The 26,655-nt window shown below is 37.7% G+C and overlaps 1 protein-coding gene across 2 annotated transcripts in view; it reads right to left on the bottom strand.

Moving 5' to 3' along the window:
- Window positions 1-425: 425 nt before the first annotated feature.
- olfm1b (olfactomedin 1b) overlaps window positions 426-26,655 on the bottom strand; it is a 37,653-nt gene continuing 11,423 nt past the window's right edge. For both annotated transcript variants that reach the window (XM_038305005.1, XM_038305004.1), the window contains exons 3-6: window positions 26,294-26,449; window positions 22,288-22,507; window positions 12,553-12,659; window positions 426-2,544 (exon numbers count right to left, since the gene is read on the bottom strand). In XM_038305005.1, coding sequence (XP_038160933.1) covers window positions 1,870-2,544; window positions 12,553-12,659; window positions 22,288-22,507; window positions 26,294-26,449 — 1,158 coding nt within the window. In that variant the 3' untranslated portion in view covers window positions 426-1,869. The remainder of the gene's footprint in view (window positions 2,545-12,552; window positions 12,660-22,287; window positions 22,508-26,293; window positions 26,450-26,655) is intronic.

Genomic DNA, 26,655 nt, shown 5'->3' with positions numbered 1-26,655 from the left:
TCTATGCTGACATTAAATCTGATAGCTTAAATGCAGCCTTTAATGATTTCTTGATGCTATTGGCTTTGTTCAAAATGTGACTAGTCCCACACATTCTCATCTTTATACTTTGGATTTTGTGCTAACATATGGCTTTGAATGTGAAAGAATATCAGTATTTCTTTGCTAAGTCATTTGACATGGGTCAACAAAGGTCAATTGTTTCCAGGTTTAAACCTGTTTTTCAGCCACTGGCCAAGAGTTAAAATTATGCAGTGACTCTTAGGGATGCCCTTTTAAGAGTTTTACAGATAATAAAGATGTCAACTACAAATAAGTTTCTAAAAACTTGGTAATCCAAAAATAGAAAAGTGTGTTAATATTAATAAAAACCAAATATGCTGTCAAAGACATGCCAAAACTTTTAAAAACTACAACCCAATGGCTAGATTTGTTTGTTTTATTGACACGAATCATTAACCATCTCATTTCAGATACAACACATGTCCAGCAAAGCGCAAAAAGAGTGAAAAGCTGTTGCCTTAAGCAAGGGTATACATACATTTAACAAACATTATCCTCCACTAACAGTGGGGGTGTTACATGACATGTGATGGAACACCCTTTTAATGTATATCCCTCCCCACTTCAAGTTCATGATGTGGGATGAGGATAGGGGACCAATGTTCCCTTGCCAACAGGACAATATTTCATACATTCTGTTATTAATATATATTTTTTAGCTTCTTACATAGATTAATGAGCTAGCTAGATTCCTCCTACACAGTCCAATAAAATAAAAACAAGTAGGCAAAATTAGTATTGACGGTTAAAGTGGTACAAGAACATTCAAAATGGAGGCTAAGAAAAGGAAACAAATGGAACATAGTGGTTCAACAGGAAGAAATAGGGAAAACTAAAAAGTTTTGTAAATCCTTGAATTAGTTCCTTCCTCCAACTCCTTTCTTGATTTACAGTATAATACAGCAAAACACATTCAGCAGAGCAGAGTGGCATTATAGAAAACAATCATGCAAAGAAAGCCTTTTCAACAAATAATCACTAATGCTGAAAAATCTGATTAAAAAAAAGAACAGAAACAGTGCGATCAACAGTCAGTGCCTTCAGGTCTTTTAGTAGATGATATTGTTTTACTACAGACTTTAGATTTGCTACTGTATTTCGATAAAAATGATATGACAGATCACCTCCTTTTGGCTATACAGTCCTCTGACTAGAGCCTCCGACTTTTATTTATGGGCCCAGGGCAGGGTGGGATTTCGTACAGTTTATAAACAACAGTCTTTGTTCAGGTTTCCCAACCCTCCTTACTGGCCACCAAAAAGTTCATCTGGAAGGAGTTCTGCAGAAAAAACAGGAGCCTCTGGAATGACCTTGGGTTGATATTTGCTTTATATAAAAAAGGCGTGATAATTTCTCTTTAACTGGCATCTGTTCTCAATGTTTTCAGTCTAATATATTCTAATTTTACATTCTTTTTTCTAGACAACAAATGATTAAAGAGTTTCATTCCAAAATAAAAAAAAACCTCTAAGGATAACTATCAAAATAAAGTACACCATAAAGTCAAAACTAATTTTAAGACATTTATTTACAAAATATTTAAATATTTCTTAGATTTTTTTCTTTTGTTTTGCGCTAAATAATATTGCAGATTTTAAGGTATGACATAATTTTGGAATGAAACACAGTAAAAGATTTGTATTCACATACACATTCTATCCATTTTACATTCATGGATATGGTCCTTCAATTCTTTGCCTTAACAAGATGTTCTTGTTGTGGTCTTTTGTTTTGGAAAATTAATAGAATCAATGTTTTTGTTTTTTCACAGACAACATTTGTCGATATTTATTGAATCCTCACCTATTACAGTTCCTCTGAGCGGATAACGTGAAACAGTGTCACATTATAGAGCACCTGGTGGCCATTGTTCCAAGCATACAGGGCTCTGTCACGAGGGTTGTAGTCTAGCATGGAGATATGCGAGTACTTATTTTGTAAGGGAATGTCAATATACTCATAAGTGGAAGAGTTGGTGGAGTAGGCATAATATACCTTGGTCCCTCCAGAGTATCCGTTTGTAACATAGAGTGTTCCACAGATCATAAAAGACTCTCCAGCGCTCCGTTTGGGATGGTTGGTGGTCCAACTTTTGATGATCTGCAGGGTGTTGGGGTTCAGCTTGCTAATGACAATATTGCCTGCATTCTGGTTGGTGGCATAGACAGCCCACAGGCCTCCTTCATCAACCATCAGGTCAATGTCTGAATGGCCTCCCCAGGCATAGTGATAAGCGTTGTTGAAGCCGGCATAGTCGAGCTGCCGAGACTTGCTAATAGAGGAGGTGCGAAAATCAAACTTGATGATGACGTGGCTCTGGAATTTGTTGAAGTAGATGGAGCCGTTGTAGACGACCTGACCTGTTCCTGACCAAGGGTGCGGCAGTCGGTGGGACGTGAAGTTGTCTGACGTCATGAAGTCATGCATAGACTTGTACTCCCGAACAAAGCGGTTATTATGGTATCCATCCATGTACCAAACCTGAGCACAAGGGAAAGAAAAAAAAGAATCAGGATAAATTCTATTCATGCTTTAGAATGTTATGTCTTGTTCAGTAGAATTAATTAAGTTACAATGAACAAGCCTCCTAATTAAGTTAGCAATGGGATTTTTTTTTTCATTGAGCAGACAAAGCTTATGAATTAAACAGTCCTGATGACAGTCTTGGGGTTGTAACTATCAGGCCCTGCAGAGATAATGTGAACCATCCTGTTTCTGCTGCTTACTACCTGTTGGTGCCTTTGGTGGTAGACATTCCTGAGCCACTATTACCTTCTCATTCTCAGTGGAACTGTTATGGCTAAGGCTCCTTTACACCCATTATCCCTGCTGCTGTGACTGATCCAAAAATTCCAGTCACATAAGATGAGCAGGTCCCCTTGGGACAGGATTAAGCACATTGAAAAAGCAGGAGATAAAATAAAAGCATAGGGAAGCTGCCAACTTCTACCTCATAAACTTAATTCTACTATTTCCCCCTTTGTCCTACCATTTCTGTTTTGTTCTGAATTCTATTGTTTTAATCTTTAAGAAGCTTTCTTTATATCTTCACACTATGAAAAACCTCCTGTGTATATTTGTCATATGATTCCAATATAAACATCTTGCTCTAGTCCGAGGTATTGAATCAACACTTATTTGGATTTTCTGAAACACAACTATGTTTTTAAACACAGACTTTAGGGAAAGAGATTTCAAGACAAAAGGTCCACTTTCTTAATCCATTCGGAAAAACATTCTAATCAGTCTGGCCAGATGAATCCCTCATCAATTAATCTTTTGCCTCACAGTTACAACGATTATCCTAAACTTTCGATTTTTGTCAGGCTTGAGCTTTGGTGGTTCCTGAGATGTTTCTGTTCGTCATAAACATTTTTCTCTCATTTCAGAGTGACATCAAGGTCAGAGCTTTAACACATGTTGGTGTTTTAAAAAAGTTATAACCCCAAATTTAAGTCAAAACAGGTTTGGGATGTGTAAAGCAAATAACATAAAGCTTTGCACCAGAACCTGCATCTTATTCATAGTTTTCAATCCCTTGACTGGCTTCGTACCATGGTTGGCAAAACCATTGCTTGACCTTGGCAGGTAACGGTTCAATATTTGGTATCATGCAATAATTACCAGGATAATTATCTCCTAAGCTTATCAAACCAAGACTACTCTGATCATCTATTCCAAAGAAAAAAGAAAATGTGTAGAGACAAACTACAAACAAAGTTTTCTGAGACACAAGATTCATATTATTATTACTGTCATATTATTATTTGACTATCATATTATTTACTGTCCTGAAATAGAGATCTTTTTCAGAGCTCCAGTTTGATTACACATATCTGTAGAAAATCCTTCTAACGAAGCCTCCAGAATAAACGTTTCCAGAAGTAGGAAATATTTTATCTGGATTTGTTAGCCTAAACAAAGACAAACAGGTAAATATAATGTGTTTGGACAATTAAGCAGTATTGCTTTGGCTTATTAATTAATCATTGTCAGGTAAACCATTCTTCCACATAAAATAAGACATCAGTGACAGTCTGGGTTGCAGTGGAGAAGCAGCTTAGAACTACAGTTTTCAACATCTCTTTCTTCTCCATTGCTATTTTCAAAAAAACAGACTTTATACTAACAAAATCCCTACAAATATTAAAAAAAACAGAAAAAAACAAAACGATTATTTTTCTTCCTAACATACTCAGATAATGATTGACTCTGTAATGTCATCAGTTCACGTATCCGTCTCTGTTCTAATAGCATAAACTAAAAGCTTGCACCTGGCTGATTAGTACATCTGATAGCACAGCAACTATTCAAGCAAAACTCAAACTGAGTCAAAAAGTACAGCATATAAGAGTGCTTCAATGTTTTCCAATAACTCTGAAATCATGTAAAAAAAAAAATAGGATTTTGACATTTTAACAATCCTTAAAAGCTTTGTTCATGCCAGGACAGCAACATAATTCAATACAATTCAATTATTCAGTTCTGCTTACTAGAGCAAATAAATGTCCAGCCAGAATTATTTCACTTTTATAGCATCTTTGGCTACAAAAGTGGTTTGTTGCCACCTCCTGGGGGACATTCAAGTAAAAAAACCTACAGTTGTTTTCGTTTTTACAGGACATTCAGTCATTTCTATTATAAACAAAAAGAATAACTCTAGGGCATCATTATAAGTGAAAACTGACTGGCATGAATGTGATTATAAATATATGAATACTTTTAAAGGGGAATGTATCTCTTAGCCAAAGGAGACCTGCTATGCAAAGTGAAAGATGATCCAGCTTAACCTAACAGTGGAAGAGTAAACCATCCACCTAGCAAAGAGAAGCTGCAGCTTCTGAGTTACAATTTTTTATCTTTTTTGTCAATGATCAGATATAAAACAGATATTTAATTCTAATGTAATCCTCTGCTTGTCAAAGCTTTTAGAACCCCGGCTAATTAGTGAATTCCTAAACTGACATATTTAAGTCAAAACTCAATAGGTGCCAAAAACTGGAGGATTAAAGTTCAGTTCAGATGATTGTAGAAAGCTATTTTCATTCTAGAACATATTTAACAATTATTAAAAAAGCGGATTCATTTTGAATTTTAACACATTTGCAGCTTTCAACAGTGACAGCAGAACTAATAAAGGCTTAGCTTGATCATATTTAGATTTTTTTTTTTTAAATACTCAAAAAATTAAATTTTTGGTATAATACAGTAATCAGAATCAAGGCAAGGTTGAAATCAGTTGAAATTCCAATTGCTCCATATTTTTTGGTCAGACTGCTCCGTTGATTTAAGGCTATTTGATGAGATTCCAAAGAAAGTGTTTTCTTGAAAAACTGCTATTTTGTCTCAGCTGTATCCATGTACTGAATGAAAGGGGAAAGAAGACAGAACTTGTAAGAAACCTGTCTCACAATACAAAATAAAAAACGACCGCTAAACAGCAGTTATGCAAATAAAATGAAAAAAAAGGTCAATAACTGATAGATGACGTTATTGCTTTCATAAAAAGCAGAAATAAACATTTCTTTTTTATTAAATCTGATAAATTAAAACATTAAATAATGTTTTTAGAAACTTGTATTCTCTAAATCCATGTTGTGAAATAAGATAAGTGTAACTCAATGGTATGTAGTTTATGTAACAACTTGTATATGGTGCCCAGTCAGGTTAAATTACAAAAAATATGACTAGCTTGTTTTTATGTGTGACTCATAGGAGATATTCTAGCACATTTCAGTAGCAAGACAATTCAACATTCTGTAGATGGAAAAAGAAGAAATGAAAAGTACAGTACAATGGCAAAAAGGCCAAATAAATAATTAATTTAAAGTTAACCAAAGATGTTCAGATAGCACAGCCAAAGAGCATGCTAAACAAACTTTTTTTTTAAATCTGGATTTAAAGCAACTTAGGGTTTCAGTGCTTCTGTTTTCTGGGTATTTTTTCCAGGTTTTTTGGCATTGCCTGTGTTCAGAAGAAATATAGGTAAAACTTTTTACATTTTTCAAGGGTCTTTTTGTTGTCCTCACCCCACTTTATAACTGTTTTGCCACTATGGTCAGGGCTTCCACTTTCCTGGGTGACATTTTGAGATGTTGCTTTCCTCATATTTCCTCTACACACAGTAATGCTATCTATTTTGTGAAGTGTAGCAGTCTCTATTGGAAAAAATAAAAACACCAAAACAACATTGGGCCCCTACCCCTATACTTTATCTGTGGACTCGTTAGCTTTTTTCTTACGAGGAGGTGGTTCTAGCATGATCACAAACAAACTTAATACCAGAATATAGAATATATACCCGATACGTGATACCATTTTCAATTTGCAGAACAGAACTCTTTTAATTTTATTATTTAGGTCAAAAGGACAGACAAGTCTCTTGTATGGAAGCAGAGAACGGAGGTACTCAAATTTTTTTCTTTTTTTCCTTTGACTTCTTGAGATAAGTGCTCCTTTTTCCTTTGATAATAACGAAAACTGACGAGCTAAACGTGGATCTTTGATGACTAAAACATGACGAGCCATACGTTTAAGTTTTCGTCAACAAGACGAGACTAAATAAAAATGAACGGGTCGTCGGTCAGACCTTTAAACTGCATCATTGTGCTGTAATCTGCTAAGCGGTATCACCCATTCAGCTGCGTCCTGTTTCATCCTGCTGCACAATGTTCCATATCATGCAGGAGCACAGATGGATCATGGCAGCAGCAGTGGCAGGATCTGAGAAAATAACCCGGAATGGTCCGGTACTGTCCGTTCAACTTGGACAAACTGTTCTGACCTTCCATCTGTGCTTGTGCAGAAATGCGTTTCTGCATGCAGAGCTCAGAGTCTGCGCTTCATGCTGCTCTTTAATGGTTTGCTCTCAGCAGTATGGCTCTTCCATCGCTACTTAATAAACTATGTTGCTGATCATCCTCTGCCAAGTGTTAAAAATCCCCTGGTCTAAATTTCAAGATTTGATTTTATCCACCTCACAAAAGGTGATGCTAAACCTTCTTTCATTTCTACCAAAAGGAATCCCTAGGTTATATCCAAATACAATATTTCATTAAATTCCGTTTATTTCTGGATGAGCCCAATGAAAAGGTACATAGATATTTGAATATCTCACTGTTCTTGTTTCTATCTATTTAAATATTATCTAAATGTTTCCTTGAATTGTCATTGAAACATTTTCTCTCTTTCCTTTAAATATTTCAACATAGTTAGCGTATTCATTCAACTTAGGTCTGGATTGCCATGGCATTACAAGGCAATTATGTAGGTTCTCTCTGTATTTTTTATATCAAAACCCTGTGAATTTAAATCTACCATGACCCCTGAGCAGCAGCAACCGAGGGGAAAATTCTCAGAAATAAAGCCACAATTGCCAAAGTAGAAATAAGAATGATTTTTTTTATTTGCTTTTTTGGAGCAATGAAGATTTCATTGATCTGTGTGTAATGCATAATTCATGGTAGATCGTGAAATGTTTGCTTTGGGATGGAAACCATGTGTCTAAAATCATTTATTTATTGTACATTTTGTTAGGTTATCTGTCTGCTATATTAAACAATATGATGTGTTGAACTACATCTGCTATTTTCAAAACTCTTGTGAGACACCTTCTTATAAAGGGCATTAATTCATAAAGATTTTTTATTTTAATTCTATGAATCAAAGTTTTCCGCCCAACAGCAGTGATGAATTGCACTGCAGCATTCTATACCCAGCTATTGTAGTATCTAGTCAAAAGATGTCAGTCTGGTAAAGAATCTGGTTGTTATTCGAAATTGTAAAGGTTAACTTTTTTTTGCAACATAAAACTGACTAAAACTAGACTAAAACCTTTTTAAGTTTTAGTCAACTAAAACCGACTAAAACTATCACATATCGCAATGACTAAAATGTGACTAAAACAAATAACAGTTTTCGTCCTGAAGACTAAGACTAAATCTAAGATGGCTGTCAAAAACAACACTGCTTGACATAATGACGTAACTATCTCGTTATCAGGGTTAAACCCTTAATTGCTTTCTCAAAATAACACAATAATTATCTAGTTTTCACGAAAAAACTGTGATTAATTTCTTGAGATAACAAGATGATTAACCTGTTTGAGCAATGAATGCAGCTGGCCAAGAGCCTTGGATTCTGCCTGCGGTGTCCGTAGAAGTGAAGTTGTGGTACCACGTGTAAATAATATGTTTTTTAGATTCCTTTTTATTTTCACTCATTTTCAGGTCATGGTGGATGATTGTATTGCATGGAATACAGTAGAAAAAAAATTGCCATTTTTTTATTCAAAATCTTTAATCTGGACTTATTTTGGGGGTTAATGTATCTTATACCTGTTACAGGTGTAACACCGGGGCTGTTCAGGAAATATCTGGGGCTAAGGCACCGGAGGCATCGTTCTAATTGCTTATGAATCAGAATTGGAAGCAAATCATCAAACCAAAAACATCCTCTAGTTACCTAAAATTTAAACACAGGATTATTTACGGAGTTAAACATAGGGTGCCATGAATTATACTTATAAATCCTCTCTCGCTGTTGTGGTATTGAAGAATGTTATCAGTTTTATCAATCATCTCGTTATGATGAGAAAACTGCTTTCTAATGAGAAAATTATCATCTCGTTATCACAAGAAAACTGCTTTCATTATCTTTACATAATGAGAAAATGAACTTGTTTTGTTGAGAAAACCACCATGAAAAAGTATCGGAGAGACATGGCCGCTGTTTGAAGTTATTTAACAATTCTTAAATTATGAAAATGTTTGCAATTTGTCACCCCAATTAACTCATATTGTATGTAGAATTGTATTTTTGAAAAAGTAAAACAGCTATGTTAAAATCAAATGTACACTGCTCAAAAAAATTAAAGGAACACTTTGAAACACATCAGATTTCAACAGGGGAAAAAAATCATGCTGTTTATTTATACTGACATGGACTGGGTGATGTGTTAGGAAGAAAAGGATGCCACATCATTTGATGGAAATGAAAAGTATCAACCTACAGAGGGCTGAATTCAAAGACACCACAAAAATTACAGTGAAAAGATGATGCGGCAGACTAGTCCATTTTGCTGAAATTTAATTGCAGCAACTCAAAATGGTATTCAGTCATTTGTATGACCCCCACATGCATGTATGCATGCCTGACAACGTCGGGGCATGCTCCTAATGAGACGACAGATGGGGTCCTGAGGTATCTCCTCCCAGATATGGACCAGGGCATCACTGAGCTGCTGGACAGTCTGAGGTTCAACCTGGCAGTGTCGAATGGATCGAAACATAGTGTCCCAGAGGTGTTCTATTGGATTTAGGTCAGGCGAGCATGGGGGTCCAATCAATGGTATCATTTCCTTAATCCTCCAGGAACTGCCTGCATACTCTCGCCACATGAGGCCGGGCATTGTAGTGCACCAGGAGGAGCCAAGGACCCACTGCTACAGCATAGGGTCTGACAATGGGTGCAAGGATTTCTTCCTGATACCTAATGGAAGTCAGGGTGCCGTTCTTTAGCCTCTATATGTCTGTGCGTCCCTCCATGGATATGCTTGCCGAGACCATCACTGACCCACCACCAAACCGGTCAGGCTGAACAATTTTACAGGCAGCATAACGTACTCCACAGCTTCTCCAGACCCTTTCACGTCCGTAACATGTGCTCAGGGTGAACCTCCTCTCATCTGTGAAAAGCACCAGGCGCCAGTGGCGGACTTGCCTATTGCGGTGTTCTGTGGCAAATGCCAATCAAGCTCCACAGTGCTGGGAAGTGAGCACAGGGCCCACTAGAGGACGTCGGGCCCTCAGCCCTGCCTCCTGAAGTCTTTTTCTGATTGTTTGATCAGAGACATTCACACCAGTGGCCTGCTGGAGGTAATTTTGTAGGGCTCTGGCAGTCCTCCTCCTGCTCCTCCTTGCACAAAGGAGCAGATACCAGTCCTGCTGATGGATTGTAGACCTTTTACTGCCCTGGCCAGCTTTCCTGGAGTAACTGCCTGTCTCCTGGAATCCCCTCCATGCTCTTGAGTATGTGCTGGGAGACACAGCAAACCTTCTGGCAATGGCACGTATTGATGTGCCATCCTGGAGGAGTTGGACTGCCTGTGCAACCTCTGTAGGGTCCTGGTAGCACCTCATGCTAACAGTAGTGACAGTGACCCTAGCCAAGATGAGGAGGGGGAAAAAATGTGAGTGGCCTCCACCTGTAAAACCATTCCTGTTTTGATGGTTGTCTCGTTGTTGCCCCTCTAGTGCATCTGTTGTTAATTTCATTAACACTAAAGCAGCTGAAACTGATTAACAATCCCCTATGCTACTTACCTGACCAAATCAATATCCCAGAAGTTTAATTAAATTGATGCTATGCAAAGATTACAATAACTATACAATGATTACAAAGTGTTCCTTTAATATTTTGGAGTAGTGTATTTCCTGAATAGATGAAAGTAAATTAGGAAAATTAAATAAAGAAAAAAAAAAAACTCCTGAAACATTAACTCTCCCATTATTTTGCCATTTATCAAATGGAACTAATGACTGGTAATCTTAGCCTGAAACATTAAAAGTCATACCCAGAGTCAGTCTGGTAGAAATAAAAAAAAAATATTTTTATGAACCGCATGTGAATATATTTGCTCTAATGTTATGCATTACTCAGCTCTGACATAGCCTGGCATAGTGGAAAAATTGCAAATCTTCTTTTGGAAAGTAAGTAAGCAACTTCTAAACAGAGCATGCACGAGGAGAAATGGGCCTGTGCATGCTCTCGCATACATATGTTTTATAGGCGTTCCCTCTCGGGAGCGGGTACAGGGTTGTGCATGTGTATTTTTATTTTTTTTAAGTGGAAAGGGCAGATGTCAAAAATCATCAACGATACCTTTAACATTGATTTTCTCAGGTGTTCAAATACCTATTTGCAGATGTATCATACAAATAAATACTTAAAAAATCGTAAATTATGATTTCTGGATTTCTTTTTTTTTAGATTATGGCTCTCACAGTGGACATGCACCTAAGATGACAATTTCAAACCCCTCCACGATTTCTAAGTGGGAGAACTTGCAAAGCACTGTGTTCAAATATCTATTTTTCCCACTGTATATATACACTATATTGCCAAAAGTATTTGCTCACCTGCCTTGACTCACATATGAGCTTAAGTGACATCCCGTTCCTAATCCATAGGGTTCAATATGACGTCGGTCCACCCTTTGCAGCTAGAACAGCTTCAACTCTTCTGGGAAGGCTGTCCACAAGGTTTAGGAGTGTGTTTATGGGAATTTTTGACCATTCTTCCAGAAGCGCATTTGTGAGGTCGCACACTGATGTTGGACGAGAAGGCCTGGCTCTCAGTCTCCGCTCTAATTCATCCCAAAGGTGTTCTATCGGGTTGAGGTCAGGACTCTGTGCAGGCCAGTCAAGTTCATCCACACCAGACTCTGTCATCCATGTCTTTATGGACCTTGCTTTGTGCACTGGTGCACAGTCATGTTGGAAGAGGAAGGGGCCAGCTCCAAACTATTCCCACAAAGTTGGGAGCATGGAATTGTCCAAAATGTCTTGGTATGCTGAAGCATTCAGAGTTCCTTTCACTGGAACTAAGGGGCCAAGCCCAGCTCCTGAAAAACAACCCCACACCATAATCCCCCCTCCACCAAACTTTACACTTGGCACAATGCAGTCAGACAAGTACCGTTCTCCTGGCAACCGCCAAACCCAGACCCGTCCATCAGATTGCCAGATGGAGAAGCGCGATTCGTCACTCCAGAGAACGCGTCTCCACTGCTCTAGAGTCCAGTGGCGGCGTGCTTTACACCACCGCATCCGACGCTTTGCATTGCACTTGGTGATGTATGGCTTGGATGCAGCTGCTCGCCCATGGAAACCCATTCCATGAAGCTCTCTGCGCACTGTTCTTGAGCTACATGAAGTTTGGAGGTCTGTAGTGATTGACTCTGCAGAAAGTTGGCGACCTCTTCGCACCATGCGCGTCAGCATCCGCTGACCCCGCTCCGTCAGTTTACGTGGCCTACCACTTCGTGGCTGAGTTGCTGTCGTTCCCAAACACTTCCATTTTCTTATAATACAGCTGACAGTTGACTGTGGAATATTTAGGAGCGAGGAAATTTCACGACTGGATTTGTTGCACAGGTGGCATCCTATCACAGTTCCACGCTGGAATTCACTGAGCTCCTGAGAGCGACCCATTCTTTCACAAATGTTTGTAAAAACAGTCTGCATGCCTAGGTGCTTGAATTTATACACCTGTGGCCATGGAAGTGATTGGAACACCTGATTCCAATAATTTGGATGGGTGAGCAAATACTTTTGGCAATATAGTGTATCTTACCTGATCAGGGATTCAAAAATTATTGTCCAAGCCTTTTCTAGCTCCCTCCTCATACTTCTATGAATTTGTAGCACCAAATCTTTGATATGTCTAAATCATTTTATAAAAAATAGCACTAATATGTGCAGTACTTACCCGGGTATCTCCTTCAGGTGCCAGTGGGTCTGTCATCCAGGAGCCAAATCTTGATCCAGACGTCTTGATGGTGATTGGATCACTGATGCCCGTCAGTTTGCCGCAGGCTGCAAGTAAAGAAGTGAAATGGGAACATCTGCAGCAATGGCCCCCTCCTCGGGGTCTTTCAGTTTATTTAAATTAGGGTGGAGTTGAGTCACATTTGATTTCAAACCAATACATTTTTGCCATAAGGGTGAGGATGAGGGTTCCCACTTGCATGATATTCTCTACAAGAAGTACTTTCTATTCTGCTCACATATGCTAATGCATGTTTTACTCTCAGAATGTGAATGTGTGAAGAAGCGAGGGAAATGAAAAATAGGAAAGGGAGAGGCTCTGTACTTTTCCTCCTGTGCGAACCAAAAGGCGTTATGGTGTTAATTAGTGTTGATTGAGGTGTTAATGGAAATCTGACAAAAATAACACTGGTCTTGTGTCCCTCATGACTAAAAACAGATTAATTCTCTCCATCTGCTGAGTAGAGGCAGAGGTAAAAAGGATTCATGCATATATCCATTAGGCCACTGAGATCATAGCAAAATGTTTCTGAATTCTGAGACAAGTTAACTTAAAGTGTGGCTCTATGACAGCTGCTCTTTTGTGGGTTTCATTTCCCTCTCTCTCTCTCTATCTGCGAAGTGTTTCATCCATTAGGCCATCATCTCCTGTGTTTGAAAAAGTAAAATGCCTTGGTGCTTTGTAGTCATACAATCCAGGATTCATTTTTGCTTCCTCTGCTTATCTTACACTCTGCAACCTCCCTTGCTATCACATTCCAACCTCTTATGTAATGGGACTCATGGCTTTGTGCTCAAGCGTCGGTGTGGCTCAATCTGCAGCATATGTAAAGCCCAAGAGAATGTGTGGGCATCGCACCTCATCTGCAGCTGGGATACAAATGCATGCTCACATGACCATAGATCTACCATTTCTACTTAAGGGCTGAGTCCCTTACATAACCTTTAGGGGGATTAGAGACTAATACATTGGCCATCGATTTATTTATTTATTTTCTATAATCGTGAGTCTATCATTAGAAGTCCACTACTGTAGTGGGCTGAAGGATCTGCTTTCTGGAGATACACAGAGGACCTAATCCCCTTTTGCCCTGAATTTGCTTGGCTTGAATCAGAGGGCAAAGTCAAGTGGAAAACCTAATGAGAGTTGCTGCTGATGCCACAAAAGCACCATCACCCCATCAATCAGAATGCTTTGCAGTCGTAGTACTTACACCTCTTAAAAGTTTGCACATTTTTGCTATAGGAGGAACAGAAATGTGTTGTGGCTTCCATGTGAGAGACCAAAACACAGTAGTGTCTAACTGTAATGTAGAATTAATATATTATACGCAAATTATAGCATATGGTTGACTTAAAGCCTAAAAAGTTAATGATAAAACCAAATTTAATTGAAATTACAGCTCTTTTTTGGGAATCATCTATACAAGCAAGAGGGCAAAAGAGGTGAACTGCTTTTGCTTCTTTTTCTTTCTAAACCCCAGCTCTGTTAGATAGGATATGTAAACATCAGTTTTTGTCAGTCTGAGTCTAAATTTGCTCACAAAAGAAAAGTGCCCTCCCCAAAATGGCATTTTAATTCCAACCTGAAAAAATACAACAGAGAACAAACAAAAAAAAAAAAAAAAACCCACTGACTTAGGAAAATAGACTTAGATAGATCTTAAACCAACACTAAGTAACATTTCAACCTTCAAAAAACATTTTCCTAAATGTTTTGGTTATACTTCAACTTGCAACTAGTTGAATGACACCTCTGTCATGGCCAGAGAGGGGCTGTATCGCCTTAACTGGCACTAAGCAACTTTGAGGAGGGTGACAGTAACCCTGCCACACAGCAGAACTACAAATGTGCAGACTACTTTACGGCATACATCACTTCCCCCTTTCACCATTTGTTATACAGACAGAAGTCGACCTCTAAATTTCCCTGAGAGATTGTATACTCTTGCAAATTTTGCAGGGTTGATATTTAGGCAAAGCAGCAACTACCTCCTGGGATCTATACATGTGTTTAGAGCAAAATTATCGAACATATTATATTTATCTGTTTTAAGGCTTTAAGCACATGACTCGCTGACGGGGAGGTTTAGGGGTCGAAAAGCGGGGGTCGGCAGCAGTGGTGCAGTAATACGGTACAGAACCAGGGTTAAATATTTATTATTTTTTTAACATAGCTATGACATTATTTCACCACAATTAGTTTCATTATCTCTTTGCAATTGTAGCTGTAGCACTGCTGCGCTTAAGTGAGCCACTTTAGGCTCACATCCATATTAGCGGATGTTTAGTTGCCATATTTCGGCCTTAACTGGCCAAAATCCGTTTAGGTAAAGCCAGCCACATTTGCAGAGCTGTATGTGGGAAACTTTAGGTATACATCTGTTTTTTGTGGGCCAGATGAATGCTTACAGTGCCTGGTTATTGCCTGAAGTGGCCCATGTCTGTAAGCTATCTGGGAAAGGAGAGGGAGATGGTGAAGGAGAAGATTGTTGCTCAAGTTAATGCGTTTTTGCTATTAAAAGCACTCTCCTCTCTGTTGTTCCATGTGTAGTTCTCTAAAATAGTCAAAATAGTATTCCTAATTGAAACTATAATTATAGATTTTTGAAATGCATTTTTGACAGAAGAAACTGAATATTAGAAAGTATGGAGACAAAATTGTACTTACCTAGAAATATTGACACATTTGAAGTGTCTGTTTTGACATGTATCAGCTTGACTTAATATGTATTTATGATATCTGAAATACATTTATTCCTAGTCAAAATAATACAAATGCTGACCAGTAGCAATAGGAATATGGAGATCTGAAATTATTTTTAGACATCCAGAATGTTTATTCTAGAAGTGAAGAATGTCCTTTTGTTTGAAATGTTGATTTTGACAGGGGAAACAATTTCTTTTAGATATCAGACATACATATTCATTCAAACTAATACATATCAAAATGGCTTGCCATAGACTGTTGTAACCATGATAACATCATTGGGAAAACTGTTTTATGATTTGAATGGTAGTGGATTAATGTATCTATGTAGGTGTAATTGTCTGGCCGCAGGTGAAGATGAAGTATAAAAACATCCTAATAGGTAGGACCTGTACATCATCTCATGGGGTTCCTCCTCATGATGATTCCGTTTTCCATTACACAGTAAATACAAACTGGCTGTTTGCAGCCTCTTCGGATGTTATCATCCCATTAAATGGCCATTACTAGTGGTTATCAGTCTGATAGAATGGCTTCAGATTGTGCCTTCAACCTACTAGTAGGCTCAGCAGGTTAACAATTTATTCATTCTAATCCTAACCCTAGAGTTATTCATTTTTCCCTTGAAATAATTAATCTATTAATGGGAAATTTGAAAATTATTTCAGTAGTTCTTCTTGTATGGTATAAAATAAAAATATCTGCATGTTGATCACATTAAACAAACCAAAACAAAAAAATGTTATATCCTCTCAACTAAGCTGTTTTTAATCACTGCATTAGATCTTTGTGACTTCATGTGGAATTCATTCAAGTTAAGCTTTAAAATGCTGTTTTAAAAAAAATAGGTACATTTGAAATAAAGTAGATAAAGGTATAAAGTGAGTAAATAGTGAAGAAACCTTAAGGTTTTAGCCACAGCTGTTTTCAATGATAAGCTGCATATTATCAGCCATAAGAAACCTACTAGAGGGTAGGGGAACCACAGTCTGAAGCCATTCTATGGGACTGGTCCTGTTTGACTGTGCAGATGTTTTCTATAATGCTGTTATCACACAACAATGTGACTAAATTAGGAAATAAAATAACAGCATTGGCGGAGGGTAACGACCAGGTTAGCTCTGGGGAGAATTTTACTGCTGTAACAGAAACAAAAGTTGAGTAAACTCCTTTTGAAACATAAAACTCAGGGCTTACCTGATTTCAGGTTTAAAAAACATAGTTTTCAGTAAACCTGCTTTGTGAAACGGACCCCGACTGAGTAGGAGTTCAGGATTTTATTACACTATAGTCTTTAGCACACTGGTTCTCATTAGAAATGTCTTAACAATACAGCTTTTGTCCACAGTTTGGAGCTGAAATCGATCAAAACTGAAAGGTCTGCACTTCACTCAGCAAATGCATTTTTGTACCTGCTAATCTCCCACAATTCTCCTATATAAATTAGTTATGTGCCCATGTTGACCCAAATTCATTAGTTTAGAAATTACAGATATGACTGACCTTAATGGATTACATGTGTCTGCATACAAGTCCTCAGAATGCCTTTCTTCAGTTACCAATCCGTCCACAACCATAGACAGAGTGGAGACTTGGGGTCAAGATAGCTGATTCTCTACATTTTCAAATGGACTACAAAACACGATCTAGATACTTTATGAGAATGTGATCGCTGTTGGAGAGATTATGGAAAACATACAACTTGATTTTTGGTCACCTTTGGCCTAAAGCTCCATACGTGGTCTTCGCTCATGTGGTGAGGGCAATCATGGCTGATTTGAGGGATTAAACCTGAAGCTAAACAGGAGTTTGTTGATGATGATTTGAAGCCAGCCCGGACATCAGTCACCAAGAATGCACATACTGTAACACACCTGATCATAATGGTTTGGAATCGTACATGCCAGTCTTAGATTTCCAAGTTTAAGTCCCAATGATTCCAAGAAAGCTCTGAAGAAGGCACTGTGGTTAAATGAGCCTAAAAACCAAAGTTTTTCCAGCTTCAGCTAAATCTCACGTGTATGAAGGAAAATAATTTCCTGTCATTCCTGTCATGGAAGGAGGTGCGGAAACATGTTTTGAGTCTGTTTTGCTGTGAAAGTAAATCCTCTTTGTTGAAGGACCAATGGACATGTTATCCACTGCTGGGTTCAGAATGAGAGGACAAAAGACGGGTCACAGGTGAGTCTCCCTGCATGGTAATAACCCAAGAGGCCCTTCTAAGACAACAATAGGGGTGGCTAAAGAACAAGCAAGTAAAGGTTATTGAGAGACCTCTGCACAATGGAAAATCCATAAAGCAGGACAGAAACTCGAGTTATCGAGAGACAGCCATGAAAACAAAGTGGTTTAAAGAGTATCTGGAAAGAGGAGGGGGTATCATTGTTGGATGAAAAGATCGTGTTCACCTAAGAAAAAGCCTTGCCACCCAGTTTTAACTAGAGCTTGGATTAAAGATGGAATAATCTATTGAGTCAAAGGTATGCAACAAATTTTAAGTTTTTTCAAAATTTTCTATCTCTATAATGAAATGAAATTACAATCAGTTAGAAACTGATTTGTTCATCAGAATTACCCTTATTTTTTTTGTCTGTGATATAAAATTAATATGATATGTATTATAAAGTTTTCAACATAAATGTTTTTGACAAAAAGATACATTAAAAACAGTTTAATTGATGATGTAAAGAAAGAAAAAAAGATTATTTTTAGATTTTAAACAAAAACTGATATGCAGGCTTTAAATCATCAACTGTTGAATAATCTTGTTTGAATTTGATGTTACAGTGTAGGTGCAGACATATTGAGATTTTTGTTATTTACCTTCCAAATAAAGAGAATAGAGAGAATGAGCTGTCTTAGAGCAGGCAGCCGAGGTATTTGTGCCCCATCCATCAGTGTTTTTAGTGTGTAGAGGATCCACTTGCCTGAGGCTCTGTGTGCATCCACATTGCAGGGGCACAGTGACTAGAGAGATTTATTTATTTGATTATTGCCCAGCAAGCTGGCATGTCCACATGATCGATGGCCATTGTGTCCCGACAGCCGTGGGGCCGTTAGTCTCTCTGGCACAAAACAGCTTGAAGGACAGCTCAGCAGAGACTCTATTCACTCTCATTCACTTTTCCTGCTTTTTCACTTACTCCATTCCATTACCACCCCTCCAACAGCCCTTCCTGTCTATCAGAGCTACATTTTTTGCTTCTCCCCTGCCTTTTTTTCCTCCCTGTTGTTGAAATGCAAATAAGGCTGCTGACCTTGGGCAGTTTAATCTCTGTATAGCAGTATGGAACTGTAGTGTATTTTTTTGTACACTATGCATGAGAGCTTTAGCGAGCATGGAAAGATGAAACAGAGAGCCATCCTCTGTTCTGCCTAAGCCAGTGTTTCGCTGTGTGACCTCGCCTCTCTCTCCTCTGATCTCGCACACACTGTCGTTCCATCCCAAAGGTCCCAGCTCCCCTCTCTTCAGCTGCCTAACCACAGACATGAGGAGTGGCGTGTTCAGCGAACTGGGAGCTGAAACACAGAAAGGTTTCTGGCCCCACACTGGAGCTTCGTGGGTTGGAGTTGGCTTGTAAAATAAATGTGTAGGTATAGGTTTCCTTTTTTTATCTTTTGTTTCCACACATTACTGATATAGCACAGTCAACAAATATCCTTCCAAGACAAGCAGAATTTGATATTTGAGCCTTTCGGAGGAGTAATTACTAGTGATTTTTGGATCATTGCCATGCCTTTTAACCTCTGTGTAGACGAACTAGAGAATCCAAACCATTGGCTGAATGGTTTCCTGTTAAAAAGTTCAGTTAAAAGGCAAAAATCTTGGGTCAGTACATTATGAGAAGTCCGCCAGATCCTAACGCAGCAAAGGTGGGAAGCCATTTATGTTAAGAGAGAAAAAGACAAACTTTAAGTCGTAGGGAGGTCATATTTAAATGTCAAATCATTCTGGCTTAAACATGAATATAAATGTACTTTTTATCAGACGATATTGTCCCAAAAGTCAGAAAATTTCTATTAAAAACAAAATTCAGTCTTAAAATCTGCTTTTTTTCGTTATCTTATGCAGGCCAGTTAGTTATACGTCAGCTTGTACACCTAAAGCTGTGTACAAGCTGACATATATATTTATATATATATATATATATATATATATATATATATATATATATATATATATATATATATATATATATATATATATATATATGACATATATCAACGGTTATCTGTCAATCAAATTTTTTCTGTCATAGCATCTTTATTCATATTTTACAGCTTATATACGCAAACCTGTCTAAACCCTAATCACTATCCAGGGGACCAAAACATTTCACCTGGTCAGCCCGGCCAACATTGACCCTAACGTCTCCCTTTTCAGAAGCATAGGCCAGTATGTGGTATTGCAGGCCAACAGTGACCTCAACAACTCCCCATTACTGAGGGGTGGACCTGTTTTTTGTGGTTCAATTTGCATGTTTTCTTAGCCAACACAAAGCTTTGTTGGGCTACTCTTTGCTTTTGATGACATTTTTAATTGAGAAAGTTTCCTGGATGGGAAGCGAAACATCTTCAAACTTGGAAACAAGGTCCAGTGGTTTGTTTTTATTAAACGTTTTTAATATTTTTGGAATAACGGTAGGTAAAAAGCGACTAATTTGTACTCAGTGTCTTTTTGATAAATTGTAAACACAGAAATTCATCCCATGGGTGTGACAACTGAGCTCATTTGTGACCTCCTGGATGAATTGTCGATATGCTTTTACGAATAATATTGGTTGGCCAACCACATCTAGGACAGTCATTACTCTTAAATGGTTTCACGATTTGAGGATAATGTCTCTCGGTGTAGTTTAGAGGAATCCTGGAGCCTAAAAAATGAATTTGGAACCTTCTCTGCACTGATTGATGTCAAAGACTGATTTTTAACAGGCATGACATCAATCTCAAGCACAATCTGCCGCTTTCTGAGATATTTTCATCTACTTGATATTGACGCACTGATTCGATTTAAGCAAGTTATTGATTCCTCAGGTCTGATCGTAATAAGGTCTGGGGTGGCTCGTGAAAGTGAACGAAAAATGTAATTAATCTTAGTTTCCATTTAATTTAACTCGAAGGGGAAATTACATTTTAACATAGTGCCATTCTGATTTGGAAAGCTTGTTTCCTTTGATAAAGGGATTCCTCAATTGAAAACTGCCTTATATATTTCAAAAATAAATTCTTTTGGAAACATTTATCTATTGCTTTCTGCTCATATAAAACAACAAAAGAAGAGGCAAGTGAGCTGAAATGAGTTAACAGAGATCATTGTAGCTGAAACACTTTTTTTCTGAATTTCCCTCCGTCATCTTGCACTGTGAATTATTCAAACAGGGACACAATATACCCGCGATGTGCCGAGTGTCTCCACTCTTGTAATATGTCTTAGTCACCATGTGGGTGTGCATCTATTAGCACCGTGCGCTGTGTCAGAAGTGTGAAGAGACTGAGGAAGGGGCTAAAAACGAAGAAAAGACTGAGATCACAACTTATGAGGTGAATACACGTGAGCAGTGCAGCTGTCTTTATGTGCATGTTCTTGTGTGCTGCTTTGAGATGGGGCGTGATTAATAATACTGTCATGATAATATTTCTTTGTTAAAGAACCCATATTAGGAAGGCTGAGATGAGGGACTATTTTAATAGCAGGATGTCACATTATTTTTCCTAAAATGTAAAAAAAAAAAGGAAGGCAATGCTCACGCACTGGGAGAGATATAAGGAAACATTAAAAATGCATTTGTCTTCTATTTCTGTTGCATAATCCTTCAAGTTTACTTAGTTTTCCCTTTTTGCACAGACTGTCTAGATCTTCCAGAATCCATTTATTTTCTCCTGCCTTCACTTCTTCAAAAGTTTTTTTGTGAAGATTATTGGTCTTTAGATTGAGACCTCTATGAAAGTTGAATTAGTGGCTGGTTTATCATTTCTCAATTGATTTGCCTTTAGTTTTTGACTTCTTATCCCACCCCTTTAATGACCCATATTGTGTACTAGTAGACTAGCAGTATCTTCTGGTATTTGAAAGCATCTCTGAGGATTCTTACCAAGCTTTATAGGCTATTTGAGTAAGACAGCATCACATATCCTCCACCGTGCTTAGAGGTTGACAAAAGGTTTCTAAATGATTTGATTTTTTTCTTTAATTTTAAAACCCTCAAGGTTGTTTCTTAAAACAAACACAATATTGATGTGATCTAATGGTTGTTGTCAGGACAGTATACAATGAGATGCTACTCAGTCCTTAAGTTCTCAGACAGTGAGCATTAAAGATTGTTTATGTCCCTTTTCTTCATGTTTTTGGAAAAAGCAGAAACCTAAATATGGATCCTTTTACAAGCAAACTGCAGGAGAAGATTGTGTATTATATATTATTTTTCTTTATCAAAAAGGGGTTGTCAGGGGTACCAACAACTGTTCCAATAATGTTTCTACTAAAGCATTTAATGTTTTTAACTTATCTTTTTTTGCATTTTTTTCCATCAAAAGCTGTATATTTCTGATTTCTTCTGTGTGAGCTAACACAATAAGCACAATTTTATTTTTTTTAACTATTATTATGTGCTATTTTATAATAAAGAATGGAAACAAGCAGAACCCTAATATTTAAATCATTGGTATATGTTATCAGGGTGCTAAGAAATATAAGCTGAGCTGCAAAACCATGCAGCACTTACAAGAGTTATGTTTTTTTTGTTGATATAAAACTGTCTTTTGGGGAATTTTGGGGTAGTGAGGTGTCGGGTGGGACTTAAGGAATCAAGCCACCAAAAATATTCCCTTGCATCCTTCATAATGTGTATAATGGAAAATAATTTCTGGGCTAATTTAAAAATTAGCCCAGAAATTATTAAACGTCAGTATGTGTGCATGCACATATTTGAAGCAAAGTGTGTGCCAACAACTTTCTGTGCCTACCTAATTTTTGCATGCATGCTCGCAGTCTCTCCTCAAGATTTGACACTCTGTTGTGGAGCTCCTCGTAGTCATAGGCCCCCATCTCTTCTTGTAGCTCGCTTAGAACTGACGTCAGATTTCGGACCTCCTCCTTAAATTGCAATACCAATTTGGCATCGGCTTTGTACTCCTCCAACACTGGTATCAACGGCCTAAGCTCCTCCATTTTCGCCTTTATGGCCTGAAAGGATTAGAATAAGCTCGGTTGAGTGTCAGGCCCAACAAAGGGAGACCCGTTGTCCAGAAAAGAAAGGAAAGAAAAGTAACAAAACAAAACACCTGTCTGAGCCTGGCTACTCTATCTCTGCCCTGCTTCTTTACTACTTGTGTCCGTGTTTGTTGTTTGTGTGTCACGTGTACAGCCGTCTTTGTTTTTATGATTTGTCTGTGCTGGTGTGTGTCTGATCGAAACACCTGAAGGATAGTTTCCACCCTCTCGGACGAGCAGAACAGGGGGGGCCTCCTGTCCCCAAAGTGGCAAACAGCCGTTTATAAAAAAGCAAGCCCTCAGTACACGGACAACAATTGGGAAAGCTCTTTATTGGTCATCAACGTTCAAAATGCAACATCGTATTAAGGGTTACATGCTTTACATGTCACACACAACAAAGTGTCTCGAATTTATACGACTAGAGCTTTACGTTAAGAGTTGCTGATTAACCAAATATGCATAGACAAAAGCCAAAATAAAAATGACTAACACCAATTAATAATAATAATAATAATAATAATAATAATAATAATAATAATAATAATAATAAAAATAATGTATTCACGCCAGCAAAAAGCTTTTAAGATGGAAAACGTTGACAGCAGTAACATGCAGGAATAGATCAGTAGTGGGTTGGTTTGGGAGAAGGGTGAGAGGGTCTCTTAATCTTAATGATGCTAAGGGTAAATTAACTGTTTGATGCCCAAACACTCTCAGTACTGTGGCGCAGTTCAGGGGGGGGAATCTGGAATTGACCTGCCTCTTCTTCCCTGTGGCTCTCTTTACATGTCTTAAAGTTAGCCCTGCAAGCAAGAAAATGAAAGACTGTTGACAGGGGCTAGAGCTTTCTAACCTGACTCAAGAGACACACAAAGGCACACACATATTTAGTTGAACGCACTTGATGTGTTACAGTAAATTCCGCGCATGCACTGAACATGGCCAAATGAGGTATTTACAATGCATGCATAAGTGACAGAAAGAGACACAAGGAGATGTAGAAGACAGACTATATGAAAACAGAAGCTACTTTAGATACAATGCTAAAGCTAAAGATGCTGAAGAACTCTATGTTTTATGGATGTGCACATAACTACATTTATTTCAAATTTCTAACATATATCTGTTTTTGAAACTTATTTTTAAATAAAGAAAGTAGTTGTTGAGATGTTCTGTTACATTTAAGGAGAACTCGGCGGACATTACTCAACTCTATTGACCTAGAAGAAGCTAATGCTAAACGAGCTTTAAGAACTATATTAGAAATGCTAATTTAGATAAATTAGTAGTAGTTGACTCATTATATTGAAACTGCTTTTAAGTTTCCTTATTGGACTGCATGTTATACTTCCTGCATCAAAATTTAAAATACTTAAAATTGGTTTATCCTGAACTACATACTTCTACTGCAAATGTAAGAAACACACAGAAGAGTATTTTAAATGTATTTTTGGATTATATTGATACCACCAATTAAGAATAACAATTAGATTAAAATGAATGTTTTACTGTTAGTATGCATCAGAAAGTTTTAATGTGTAACACTTTTAATGTGTGAGTACGTTTTAGGGAAATCCATAATTATAGCCAACACGGAGTTGAGTGCATATTAGGCTGAGCATTCAACGTACAGAATCACCATTTCCGTACTGGATCCTTCTGTGTTCATCATAGATCTTTACAATCACATTTAAAATTTTATTTGTAAAGTAACAAAACTTTAGATTTACTTTTCTCCAATGAATCTCAAAACGTGATTTTTTTAATTATTCTTGTGATTTAAGGCTGCACAATATTAAACATTTATAATGAGGTTGTAATTGCGATAACCACCTGTGTAATAAGCGTAGCGCACAAAAATGCTAACATTGATAACAGACTTCCTCAGATGTTTGCATTTACCCATTATAAGTGTTTTGTCAATCACATTGTTGACATATTTGATAAATCAAATGAAGCCCCTCACATATTTGGCTAATCAGATGGAAATCTGTATTCTACTATAAAATAGACGACGTTCTTCAAAATCAGGAACTCTGTGAAACACATTCAGCACTTACAGCAACCATGAGACTGATCTCATGTGTGAAATTAAATACAACCACAAGAAGTTGTAGCAAGAGTTGAAAACTGTTGGAGCTAGCAAAATGAAGGTTGCAAACATAGCTACAGGCTCCCACACACTTGGCCTAAACTCTACATACTGTGAGGGCGACATATTACTCTATTCTCCACGCTTTTTGTGAGTGGGATGCAGAAGGGTAGTGGTTATAGCAAGAATGATGAGCTAGTTAATCATCTGGTGTCATTACTTCTCCACCAGGTACCCAAAGCACACCTGTCAGTGCTGCACACAGCAGCTGTAACACCATGCGGCCTCCTGCCTGCCTGCTCTGGGAAGCTCGGTATAAAGGCTCAGTATCACATATAAAACAATTCGTTGTAAAGACTTCTTACTGCTGAAAAGTTAATAATGTAGTGCAGCAGTCAGACAATTGTCTGGGTATCAGAGTCTTGCAAATGAGAAAACCTCAAAGCAGTTCAAATAATTAAAGGAGACCATGAATATGGTGAACTGACAGGTTCATCAGTCTGATAAACAAAATGGACAGGAGATGCCACATCCCGTCATGGAATCACTTATCCCATATCCCCATTCCACAGATGTAAAAAACATGCCCTTTTAAGTACTTGTTGTTATTATTTCTTTATTTTTCTGCTAGGAATCCATAGCAGAAAGACATTAACACTGCATACATAATGGATTCCAAGCATTTCACAGGCAAAAGATCTATTTAATACAATCTGGAATAAGACTGTTATAAAAAATGTAGGAAAAGTAATAACTTTATGGATCCACCGTAACTAATTATTCATATATTGCAGGTAATATCATTATTGCAATATTATGCACTGTTATTGCATAACGCAGGTTTTCGTAATATTGTGCAGCCTTATTGTGAACCTAATATAGTGCATCATATTGTGTCATCTACAGTAGTGAGCTGGATTTATTGCTACACCCTTAATATGAAATATTTGAAAGTTATTACTTATTTGTTTGGTCTGACCATGCTGTGCTTAGCAGCTCAAACTGTTAATTTGATAATATGCATTTTCTTCTACAGACAACTTCTTGTTGCTGCATGTTTTTAAAGGCAAGCTGACTTAAGAGGCGTTTATCTCCAAGCGCTTACCTTGGTATATTCAACCAAATGCATTTCGATGAGCGTCTATTGATTTAAATGTCATGGATTTAACCGCAAAGCCAAACAGAAGTGCAGCGCTGTTTGGTTTTAGGCCAATTTAACAGGGAGAGCTCAATGATTTAAAGGTGGTGAGTTGACTAAATTGAAATGTAGCAAAAAGGCAGAGATATAAGAGGACCTCATGCATAAAGTATCAGAATGTGACCAAATACAATCGGCAGCATCGATTTCAGAGACAGACTTAAGTGCAAAACAATTTACTCAAAACAATTGTTTTATTTGCAGATATATTCCATCTATTTATTCGGTATAATTATACAGCTATATGGTATGTCGTTTGTAAGCTACTTTTATGCCGAGACAATAAATATTTAAATATTTACATATTTAATGAGGCATATTTGAATGTGCACTATTATGAAGGTAATGATTCTATGCTCTTTCTACTTAGAGACAACACAGAATGGGTTAAGCTGTTAACACAGAGTAACAATGCATCTATGAGGGTATGATGTTAGGATGGATCGCTGCAAAAGTGGCTCCATACCTTGTATTGCTTAGCGATGTTCTGCTTGTGGTTCTCCTCCACCTGCCTGAACTTCGTCTCCAGGCCACGGAGCTGGGACTCCATCTTCTCTACATACTGAAGGTCCCTCTGGGTGCGCTGATCCAGCACCTGGATGGACTGCGTCATGTTTTGGACCTGGGGATCCGGTAAAAACACATTGTTTTTAGGTGTATACTGTTGAGAAAAAAGCAACAGGCTTTCAATATGTTGCTTTTGGCTTAGCATTTGTTTTGTGGTGATTCACAAACTGACATCAGGCCAACAAGTTGGGGGCCTTAGAAGTGAAGAAGGCACGCTGTTCCAACATTTTTCTCTTCAAAAATGTTTCACTTGACACACTC

This window comes from Cyprinodon tularosa, unplaced genomic scaffold (genome assembly GCF_016077235.1).
Source record: "Cyprinodon tularosa strain WSP-4 unplaced genomic scaffold, ASM1607723v1 ctg55, whole genome shotgun sequence".
Lineage (NCBI taxonomy): Eukaryota > Metazoa > Chordata > Actinopteri > Cyprinodontiformes > Cyprinodontidae > Cyprinodon > Cyprinodon tularosa.
This window is presented reverse-complemented; position numbering and strand designations above follow the sequence as displayed.